Source organism: Cryptomeria japonica, chromosome 2 (assembly GCF_030272615.1).
Source record: "Cryptomeria japonica chromosome 2, Sugi_1.0, whole genome shotgun sequence".
NCBI classification, from domain to species: domain Eukaryota; kingdom Viridiplantae; phylum Streptophyta; class Pinopsida; order Cupressales; family Cupressaceae; genus Cryptomeria; species Cryptomeria japonica.
The window spans coordinates 674,139,268-674,151,470 of record NC_081406.1 but is presented as its reverse complement, the minus strand read 5'-3'; the positions used below and the strand labels follow the sequence as shown (position 1 = coordinate 674,151,470).

The 12,203-nt window shown below is 34.3% G+C and overlaps 1 protein-coding gene across 2 annotated transcripts in view; it reads right to left on the bottom strand.

Annotated features, from left to right (window-relative positions):
• Positions 1 to 12,203, bottom strand: part of LOC131060607 (outer envelope protein 64, chloroplastic) — a 134,554-nt gene that overhangs the window by 33,270 nt on the left and 89,081 nt on the right. The window contains exons 10-12 of one of the 2 annotated variants that reach the window (XR_009110398.2): positions 1,584 to 1,711; positions 1,430 to 1,481; positions 837 to 994 (exon numbers count right to left, since the gene is read on the bottom strand). Coding sequence is in view for 1 of the 2 variants with exons in the window: in XM_057993907.2 (XP_057849890.1) it covers positions 1,430 to 1,481; positions 1,584 to 1,711 (180 nt within the window). In the remaining variant the exon portion in view is untranslated. The remainder of the gene's footprint in view (positions 1 to 836; positions 995 to 1,429; positions 1,482 to 1,583; positions 1,712 to 12,203) is intronic. The other variant, XM_057993907.2, reaches the window with a different exon arrangement.

Below are 12,203 nucleotides of genomic sequence, written 5' to 3'. Positions count from 1 at the left end.
AATGTCATTCTTTTATATGTCTGGGCACCTTTCACGAGTATAGCCATGGCATAAGCTTAGCTAAACCCAAGCCTCATCCCATCCCACTCCCAAACTTGTTCCTTAAGACATACCCAAAAGATGAAAGTAAGCAGGGTATATGGGAATGCTTCCTATATCAAATTAATAAGTAATGCACAAATATTAATCTTTACAACTCTAGAAAGTAGAAACACATACAAACATAAAATAAATAATATGGAATAACACAAGGTATAAATAAGGCAAACATTTTTAGCAGAACCCCCACACCCCAAAGCAATCCAATGTATTATTCGGTAAATTCATGTATTACAATACGCTTGTCGAGAAAGCCTTCACATGGAGTACCACCAACATAAAAATTTGAAATGATTTCAACAATAATACCTATAAATTACCCATACAAACTCCAAGCACCAAATGAATAGGCAAGAGTTCAAACTAGAAACCATAGATGGTTTGAAAAAACCATTATGGCACCCAAAACAAGGCACCAAATTCAAATGCCCTCCTTGCTAAAAGATCCCTTGATTAATTTGGGCAATATTACTTACAACATGTTATTGTCAAAATTTGTCATATTTGCCCACCCAGACTTGGGCAACCCAAGTGTCCTCAATCAACTTAATCAATGATATTCAATGACAAGTGTTTGTACCTATCATAATATTGGTCAAGATACCAAAGTAACTTTTCTTGCATGCTCTTACACCTCATAGAATCTATCATATGCAACTACCTTCATGCTGACCTTAGACACACCACAAGATGTCGACACACAATCAAACCATGCCACCTCAAACTGGAATGTCTACCTCATGTGAAGACCAAACTCACTAAAAGACAATGTGGGACCCCCGCTTCCAAAAAAATCCCTGAATTTCTGAGATGGGAACATTTCTGAGATGCAGGGACTTGGGGGAAATGTCCCTTTGCCACACCACCACCTCTGTTGAGTTTTATATGGTTTTGCCTGTAGGAAACCATGCCAAATTGAATATGCAAAAGAATAAGTATAATTCTACCAAAAATAAGCATGAATCACTTTAAAAAAATAAATCAAGTTCACCATAAACTAAGAATAATTCAAAATGCAGGGCATAAGACTTTACCACATGCATCTGTAGACGACATATAAACTATAAAGAATGGTATTTGTTCTTGACATCAAAACAATTGAAGTACCAAAAAATTATCTTTGGGTTTTAAAATACTTTAAACCAATGTAGTTGTGAAAAAATGCATTAAAATTTTGAGTATCGTTCATAACCACCCAAACTAATATATACAATTTATTAACAAACGTCTAATTTTCAGTAATCTCTTCAATCAGTTGACTAACGAAAACTTGATAAGAAAAATTTAGACAAAGATACACAAATTAAACAAGATATTCTTTTGACATCACCTTTCTGTCAATCTCAATAGCTTTACTACAGTCTTCTTCAGCTTGCTGAAACCTGTCAAAGAAATAAAATGAACACTCCACTCAGTAAAAGCAATACAGTTAAAAATCACGGCTATATATAAGAGTCTAAAACTATCCCATATAAATGTGATACCTTCCCAATTCTAAACATGCTGCTGCTCGATTGCTATAGTAAGTAGCATTTGTATCATTTAATTTGATTGCCTCAGAATAGAAATTAACAGCTTTATGGAATTGTTTTCCCTTATAAGCAGCATTTCCCTGAAAAGTGCCAAAAAGAATAGATGTACCACAATTACATATAAAGAAAAGGTACATGTTTAAATCTATAATAAAATGCACGTGATCTAATAAAATGCACGTGATCTTGTTAAAAGCTATTAGAAATTATGGATTAAAAAAACCAAATATATCTGGCTTATTATATAAGAACAAATCCTGCTAGACAAAACAACTAAAAGTGAACTTGCAGGTGTTATGAAACAATAAAAGGCTCCTCCTGCAGGTGTGATGAAACTAAATTTTAATAGTGTGGCAAAGGGAAATCTGAGTATTGGGGGATGCGGTTTTGTCATTAGAGAATATAGTGGTTCACTAATTTATGGAGGATCTCTTTTTCTCAGTATTGGCACTAATAATGAATCTGAATGTAATGACCCCTACCTGATTAACATAATTAATCTGTTTCAATATACTAAAATTGATTGAGAGACTAATCACGAAACCAGTCATTGATATTCTTCAATTTATTAGTTATTAACAAGTGCTTATTTATTTTCCTCATTAGATGATTAATTTCATTATTCATAGTTCTTAATATAGATATCAGACCCTGCTACTACTTCAGTTTTAAGGGAGAATGGCCTATGTATGTTACCAACGCGCTTAGAGACCAAATACAATAGGTTCCCTCAAAGTTTACAAAACCAAGCCCTTACCTATCTTGGGTCTATTCCCTCAAGGCTTATGGGTCACTGATCCCCACCCTATCTTAGGACTTAACCTGTTGCTTGAATTTAGATTGCCCATCTTTGGAACACCTCATCCCCATCTTCTTAAATACTGACAATAATAACAAGAACTATATATAAACATATTCTTCTTACTGTTATTAACTTAAGAGTTCTTTCTAATTTACATTCTAATATTGTTATTTGTCTGATCAAACATTATATATATATATATAAACCATTCTTATCATTACTTTCTGAATCTTTTTTCCCTCTTACTCCTATTCTCTATCTTAATTTATATTTTTTTTTTCTTCTACAAGTTATACCCATTGGAAAAGATACCTCTTTAGAACAGACGTGTCTTTTTTTTCTAAACACTGCCTGTTTACATAGACAGTTGTCTCTTTAAAATAATAACTAATGAAATTGAACCTTTTGGGGAATAATTCCGTTAAAAAAATAAATCCTTCAATCGCACCTCTTGCACTTTATTATTTATGTCTATACAATTCCATTAATTAATCGCATCTTTTGGAAACTGCTTATTCGCATCTCTTGCACTTTATTATTTATGTCTATACAATTCCATTAATTAATCGCATCTCTTGGAAACTGCCTATTTGCACCATTTGCAAATCTTAATATAACTGATGTTATTAGTATTCGCTTATTTTTAAACAAATGACTTCTTGAATATTAGTAATTAGTTTCCCAAACTAATTGCTACTCTTTATAGTCGCTGCGTTCTATTATTAATCACTGTGCTTTGTCAAACTTGTTAGCAGATCGTTGTCTTTTAATTCATGTATTGATGCAATGGCAGACAAATCTGACATGCGTCAGATCTGGTCTGCCACTGTGTTTACTCCCTAATCTAAATTATTGTTTATTAATGTTTTATCATACATCATCTCTGTCTTATTAACACTATTGCTGCCTTATAATTACTGTGTAAATAAGAAGATTAATAATATGTTATACTTAATGAATATGTAATGAATCTGATTATATAATACTAAAGAGGTTCATTCATAAAATCATAATTAAATAATTGATGCATAAGTATATTAGATATAAATTATTATTATTTGACAATATGGCTCTATCCTCTGGTTTGGGCAGTTTTCCATAAGAGCAGATTATGCAAAGGTGTTGACAGATTTGTGGAGGCAATTGTTACTATTGTGGGCCTACTGTGAGGATGTTAGTAAAGCATCTGCAGGGTACAGCATTCACCATCACCGTGATAAGATGGAGGTTGGTTGCAATTTTTCCATCCCATTTTTTTCTGGGACAACGATGAATAGGCCCACGCACAGTTGAGACATATGTTTTGGTGTGAGATTTCTTGTGCTTGCTGAGAATAGGTGTGGTTGCCAAGCGAACTCAGGTGACAACTGGATTAAAAAATTCCAGCGAATGTCATGACACCCCTACTCCACAAGAGTGCTGGAGAGACAGTTGATCCTTTTGATTTATAGGTTTCAGCTAGGGAAAGTCTTATATGTGTTTTCTCATGTTAATGCAAAGTTTTAATAGGGTTCTACAGTTATGGTGAGTGTTATGTATAAGCGTATGCTTCTAAGTTGCCCGTTTTATGTAATATTTGAATCTCTTGTTTCTTCAAGGGTGGGGCCCCCTATAGAACCCCTTCTATATTTCCTATGAAGAAAATTAAATAAAAAAGTAACTAAAACAAACTATTTCTAATCCAGCAAAAACTTCAACAAGGATAACTCATTCTTGCTATCAGACATAATAACAACTAGTAATATAGACATTACATATTTGTTTCCTTTATATAAATACATACTATAAACACTTTTTCCTAAGTGGTCCAGTTATGTAACATCCGTATACTAGTTGACAAAGGCAAAAACTTAAACTGTGAACTCAAATCAACACTAACCTCTGAAAATAAAACATTGAAGAAGAATATCTCCATTATAATAAGACTAGAGCATAAGAAGTCCATCATGCTTGTTTTGACAAGTAGTGCTCAATATGTTTTGGGTCTATTGGTAACAAGAAAACAAGTTCAAGTAGCCATAATATAAAATGTTAAGTTATTTTTAATTCAGCTAAAAAAATGCAAAGCCCTTTGTTCCCATAATAATATTTAGTTCTTTTAGGATAATTGAGCATAATAACATAGTTTTATGGTGTGTTACCAAGATCTTCTCCTGAAGGTCGAGTGCGAGTGCGGGTGTGGGTGTGAGTATGGTGCAGGTTAGCATAGGGCACCACCCGGGCGCTTGGGCTATACCATGGGCAAACCCAAGAGTACCCAAAACAAAATCAACCCAGAAAGTAATGTTTAAACAAAAAAACATTTATTAATTCTTTCATACCCCTCAATGATCGATATCGCCCTAAACTACCTCTATTTGGTGTTTGTAACTCATTTCACAAACACAAAACACCAAGAAAAAATGCAAATGAGAACCAACAAATCAAATAGTCTTGCACATCCTCTTGCCAAAAAAAGCTCGCAGAAACCTCCTAGTGGCTACACACAACCAGCTAGCCCACATCCTTTCATGCCAATGCCACCATCTTCTAAAGAAGAGAATGTTTCAATTTCATGAAAAAGAGGCCCAGTGGACAAGGCCTTAAAAAATGAAATCAAAGAGGTTGCAAATTAGAGCTTTTCTCATTGCATTGATGGCAATGGGCTTCCTTTCAACATTGTTAGATCACCTTATTGATGGGGAATGGTGAATACCCTTTGCAATACACCTCCTGATTATGTTAGTCGTGCACATGAAAAGTGCAACTGCAAACCAACTTAGTCACAAAGGAGAAAGCATCAATAGAGACATCACTGAGTGATCAAGGATACATGGCCCAAAACAGCTGTGTCAACCATTTTTTATGGATGAAAAGATTGCAAAAATAGACCATTAATCAATGTTATAGCAGTGTCCCATAAAGGAACTAAGCGGAATTGGAGTACATACTCCTTCATCCACTCGGCCAAGTGCAACCGTTTGGATGCAAAAAAAGTAGAGGATTGGATCTTATTAGAATATTTAATTATTATTTACTTAGTATTTTAATGGTCATTAGTGTAAGTTTTGCTTTATTTAGTTTTCTATTTTTGGCTTCTATTTTTAGAAGCAATTGTTTCTTTTTAGAAACATCACCGCTTGTAATCACCTATTTAAACAGCTCTTTGATTGAATAAAGAACACATCGATTATTGGAGCAATTAATTTTTCATGGTATCAGAGTGGGTCGATGGGTTTTTTTAGAGTTTGGTGAATTTTTTAATGAAAACTCATAAGCCTCTACCTGGAATTTATTTCCAGAAATTTTTTAATCAATTTTTTTATGAAAAAATTGTTGGGCTTTTTTGAAGGCAGATTTGTTCGAGGGTTTTGCAAGGTTCGTGGTTTTTCTGCAAATTTTCATGCAGGTTTTTGAAGGATTTTTGGGCGAAAATTGTTTTTGTTGGGTCGTGAGGGTTTTTGGTTCACGTTTTTAGGGCGGTTTTTCTGGACCTGTTTTCAGCGCCGCAGTTTTCGTGGGTTTCCGGCCAGGATTTCTCATATTTTTTCCGAAATTTTCTGTAAGGTCGGAAATCTTTATTTCACGATTTTTTGGAAGGATTTTTTTCCCAACCAGTCTTCTACTCACGAATTTCAAGAGTCTTTTCTTTGAGCGCGCGATTTGCAGAACTCGCAATTGCACGATTTTCACGACTTCTCCTAGGCTACTAAGTTTTTGAATTTTCGCAATTTCTGCAGATTATTTGGGCGTGACGACGGTGTTTTTTATTCCGCGTTTTTTTTTTCTTGCGATTTTCGCACAAAAGGGTTCGCGATTTTCATGAATTTCTGGGCGATTTTCGGTGTTTTCCAGAACCTCCAATCTCTACAGTTTTTGTTCGACAGGATTTTTTTTTTCGCTCCACTATTTTCTGGGCAAAAGGATTTTTCTGACGGTGACGGATTTCATGATTTTCTGCAGGCGGCGGTTCTACAGCAAGAATTCCTTTCTGGAGTTCGTGATTTGTGGCTACTTGAGCTTGTAGTTGTGTCGTCTATCGTCGGTATTTTGTTTCAACCTGCATGTTTGTGAATGTTTTGCCCGGATTTTTTTAAATCGTGGGATTCGGGTTTTTATGAATTTTTCCCTTTAAAAATAAATTATTTTTGGGTTTTTAATAATATTTTTGTCCTTAAAAAATTATCTTTGGGTTTAATAATTTTTATCCATAAAAAATTATTTCTTGGGTTTTAATAGTTTTTTCCACAAAAGTTATTTTTTTGGGTTTTACCATATTTTTACAAAAACGATGATTTGTATATCTAACTTTTAGGGTTTTCACGATTTTTCCCTGAAAAATTGTCTGTAGGTTTTCTAATTTTTCGCCATAAAAAAATCATGGGAGGGTTTTGCTTGATTTTTTCCTCAAAAATCAGGGTTTTACCACGTGATGTCTCATACTTTACCACGTGATGTTGTCTAGTGTTTTACCGCGTGATGTCTGATGTTTTACCATGTGATGTCTGATGTCTTACCACGTGATGTTTTGGGTCTTGCCATGCAATGTTTAAGGGTTTTGTTCTATTTTTCCTCAAAAATCGTTTTAGGGTTTTTTACCATTTTTTCCATGAAAATGATGATTTTTATCTTCACTTTTGGAGGGTTTGCCGATTTTTTCCTCAAAATAGTGGTTTCAGGTTTCTGTTTTACCCAACATCAAGTTGGATTGATTCTGGTATTCTTGGTCATTAACACTTTGCAGATCCAGGGAGGGTTTCCGTCATAGTAGAGTGTTCTTTCCTTTTGATCTAATATTTAATTAGTATTTTAATGGTCATTAGTGTAAGTTTTGCTTTATTTAGTTTTCTATTTTTGGCTTCTATTTTTAGAAGCAGTTGTTTCTTTTTAGAAACATCACCACTTGTAATCGCCTATTTAAACGGCTCTTTGATTGAATAAAGAACACATCGATTATTGGAGCAATTAATTTTTCAGATCTACATACACTCCAATATTCGGTTCTTGTCACATAAGAAACCTAAGTACAATAAGGGTGTGACAAAGAATTGGGATCTAGCCCTTGAGTGTGTTGATTTAGATGCTACAATTACACAGCTTGCCCAAGACTCTATAGATGAAGCAATTCCTACACTTGACACAGCGAGTGGGAGTGGCAATCCAATGGAATGGTTCAAATGAAAATAAACCAAATGTTTACCTTGATGCTTTTTATGAATAAGGATTTGAATATTAAATATTGATTGTAGTTTTATTTTCATTGTGTAAAGACATTTTAAGACTTGAGTATTATCATTTTTGCAAATTATAATATGATATTGTGAGGTATTTTAAAATTCTATTTATTGGTGATTATGGATTCACGAGTATCAATCTTCTTATAATTTATAATTTTGAACACACACTTTGTCATACCTATACCCAAGGAAAAAAATTGTGTTTTACCGTTTGTAATGTCCCCATTTTAGCAAACATGGATTTTTGGATGATTAGCCTATTATCCTGACCCTCGTAGGCTAATGAGGATGGTTAGAGTGTCTTTTTGAGGCTTGTATCATCTCCAGTGTTCAGTGGTTAGCAGTTTTGGCTTTCGTTTGAGGTCTCCAGGACTCTGTATGCATCACTTACTATTTATAGTAAGTCAAAGTTAAATAGAGGGGGGCCCTTTCTATTTTTAGTAAGGCAGTTGCACGTACAGAGGATAAAATGGTTAACTTCCAAGTACAGACAAAATTGAGAAATAATGATTATTTGGGGAGTTATGATTATTTAATTATTAATAAAGTGAACACTTTATTAATAATTAATTATCATAAGGCATTTAATGTTATATTATAAAATTATGAATATTTCATTAAGGGTTCTTTGCATCATTAAAAAGGGGCCAATTGATTATTTAAGTGATGTGCCTAGGCCAAGGGGGTGAAATTAAGTTATTATGCCAATAATAAAAATGTTTAATGAGTTAAAATTGTGCTTTTTAGGAGAAATTTGACCCCCTTCATGGAGAATATATAAAAGCCTTTGGAAATCGAACCAAGGCATCATTATTGCATTGTCTTCATGAATTTCTCTCCACAAGCGAAAGCCAGGGTTTTCAGCGTGCAAGCAGCCATTGGAGAACAGATAATCTTCAGTGTGCAACCATTTGAGAGAGTGAATATCTTCTGAATTTGGTCTACAGGAGGGCTTCACATCAGGAGTCCAAATTGTGCTTAAATTGCAAGGGATTTCTTCAGGAGTACATCGATTTAAGGAGAAGAAAGTATTGAATCATTAGCAGATACAGAAGATTCAGAATAAGAGAATTTGTCATCATTCACAGCTGCTGCAGGTCATAAAAAAATTCCTCAGCCCAGCCATACTCTTCCTTCAGCCGTACAACTAGGGCTTGGGCGATTTTGTCCTTAGAGGCATCTAAAATTCTGAATAAAATTAAGGGAGCATCGTGGGTGACAAGACAATTGGGTGCCATAATCTTGTTGGCAAGGGCTTTGCATTTGAGGAGAATCAAACCAATATCTCAAGGCACCCATTGAAATTCCAGGTTTTCTATCTACGGTCAGTGTAATAGATAATCATTACTTCATTGCATCATTTGCTGTTATGATAATATCATGAAGTACTTGGAGGTTGCATATGTTTAATGGAGATATAAGTTGCATATTCCGCATTCATTGTAACATTCAACATTGATCAGCCACTTAGCTTTCATGCCAACTGTTTGCTGAAATGACAGTTGTAGGTGCATGTTTTCAAGTAGATAATCATATATGTACATTGTAATTGATCATGAGGAGTCATTTAGGCATCTAGATGATAATTTATGCATTAAAGTGTTGATTCTCAAGCATTGGAAGCATTCTGGAATTTTTTTTAAAAGAATATATCAGACTTATAACACAAACCAGCAAGCAGGAAGTTTGCAAATGAATTGTTTGACAATATTCCTCGAGCTATAAACTGCAAGTTTATATCAGATTAGGCAAGGGATATCTCACTGTTGTATCAATCTCTGATTCTCGTACCCCAATCGGCAACTTGGTTTTTATGTTTCAATTGCTACTATACAAGGGCTTGCATCAGGTAATAACTTTAAAGATTTTGAGATCTGCCCAATAAGTTGTTAGGGTAAGTTGTTAGATAGGTATCTTCTTATACGGAAGCCAAAAGTACAAGATTGATATTCACAACAATGTTACCTTGCCTTCATGTCCTCTAATTTTCATTTCAAGTTGCATTGTTTTAAATTTTTACAATTTCAATTGTCTAGATATCAATTATCCTAAAATTTGATATGTTTTTAATTTCTCATTGCTTCTTATTTATTTCTATACACAAATTTCAAAATTCAATAAATCATTCAATATTGATTTTAGGTATATGACACATATATATAGTCATCAAATAGGCAGTCTTATCAATGTGTCAAATTATGTGATCTTTTATCAAGATTCAACACCATATTTGAGTTGATCTCATTTGACACATATATGGCCAATGAATTAATCCTATTGTCAAAATATATATGTGATGCCAATTCACATTCTCTCTCGGAGATTTGTACAAAAAGGAATCATTGTATGATAAGACATAAGGCACCAAAGGGTTGTTCTTAGCATGCAATGTACCCCTCAACAACAAACTAATGGATAGGGGAGGGACCCTGCTTCATTTCATTAGTAAGCATCACACAAATCAATGGGGTGATTCCAAGACAAGAAGGTTTTAGGGTGAAGGAAGTGATGATAATGACATTTTTTGGTTAAATGACAAATAAACTAAGTTGCCAATTCTGGTACTACTTTGGGGAATCTGTTCGCGCATTCAGCTAGGAAAAAATTTAGGTTGGGTCGTTTATACAAGAAATATTTAAAAAACACATATATATGCAACTTAGAAGCAAAAATTAAGATTAGAATCTCACATAGCATCAATCTAAACAACAAAACCACCATCAACTTGATTGTCATTTAAATTTAAAAACATGTGTGATAAATATCCATCGTTCAAACTTCAAGTTCAATATTAAAATGATAATATCAACTTCAAAAATTACTTTTAACTTTTAATCATCAACTGGATTTTCAAAATCATCATCATTATTGACATTAGTTGATGTAGAACATTAGATGAACAACCAGCAAATGTCAGTACCACTTGCACTAAAAGTGTGCTCACTTTTGAACTCCTCAAATGCAATATGCTTAGAAGTGGAAGCAACCAACCCAATATGCTCTAGCTCTATATCCCACAACTGACATTAGTTGATGTAGAACATTAGATGAACATGAACAACCAGCAAATGTCAGTACCACTTGCACTAAAAGTGTGCTCACTTTTGAACTCCTCAAATGCAATATGCTTAGAAGTGGAAGCAACCAACCCAATATGCTCTAGCTCTATATCCCACAACTGTCTCCCCTTCCTTATAGTTATGTTGTTTGTGTGAAAGGAGACACAAGTTGGAATGCATGTATACTAAGAACATATACTAAGTTCTCTGCTCTTTTTGAGTGCAGATTATTGTGCTTTATTGACTGGATGAAAGAATATGTACTCCAAATCGTCTCAGATGCAAATGAATTAACAACCTATGAAGATAAAGTAAACAACTAAAGTTATACATTATAAAATAAAAAACTATAAATGAAAATTTAAAAGTTGGCAATCAGACTCAATTGGCAAGAGTCGTTTGATCCAATCTCCCTCAGCTCATGCATTATTGTCGCGCTAATGTCATTGATCACATTAAAAAGTTTACCCGACGCATTACAGTTAGTTTTTTTGTGCGTGTGTGTGGGGGGGTGGGTGGGGGGGGGGGGGGGGGGGGCGGGGGCGGTGGGGTTCTATTGCAAGTGTTGGAAGACATGTCCATGCAAGTGCCACGAACCACAACCATCCTTTAAGGAACCTATAACAAAGAGCCTGATTAATTTGACCATTTTAGTGCACAAAATCAATGAACTCACTTGTGACTACATCTCGCAATTCATCAAGGAAGAGTCTATGGAATGCCACCTTGTACCCTTCAGACACTTCAAAATCTCTATATGGGGGATACCTTCCTAGCACAAAAAGAATCTGACTTCAAAGTATTTTGGACTCAATGCCAAGGAAAGATGTAATGCGGAGGTCATTTTGTTCCATCTTTCTTCAGCAATTGTTTGAAAAAAGTCTTTTTGGGGTCTTTCTCTTTCACATTTATGATGAACTTCATCTTCTCAAGCATTCAATCAATGTCATAATATATCTCTCCAACACAAGGCCTATCCATGTCAGTATGGTGAAACATGTTCATAATAGGCTTGATGAGACAAAGGGGATACTCAACACAATCCCACTGAGTCATCTAGTCATCTAAAATCCTCTACTTAATTTTTGTTGCGCTATAAGTTTTGCATTACCTCCATATAGACCAGTTTTGGCAAATCACCATGTTAGAAAGTGCCACTCTAACTTTTACAAGTCACATCTCAAGACAATTGTGTTAGAGGCCTCTGCAATCTATCACAAATTAATTAAAAAATGATTTAAAATTTAAAACAAACTTTAAAGAATAATTAGAATACACAAATAAATTTTGAAAATATAAATTTTATACTCCACTTCCTTAAATAGCTCCAATTTTGAAAATGATCTACAAATTCCTCAAGACATGTGCTGGTTGGTAATGAACATTTGGATGTCCTCACCTTTGCATACACCTCTTTGATCCAATGGACTTCATTCCCAATCTTTTGTAGCATAAGATTGAGAGACCGCACAAGGTGGCCAAAAAATATGTTGAT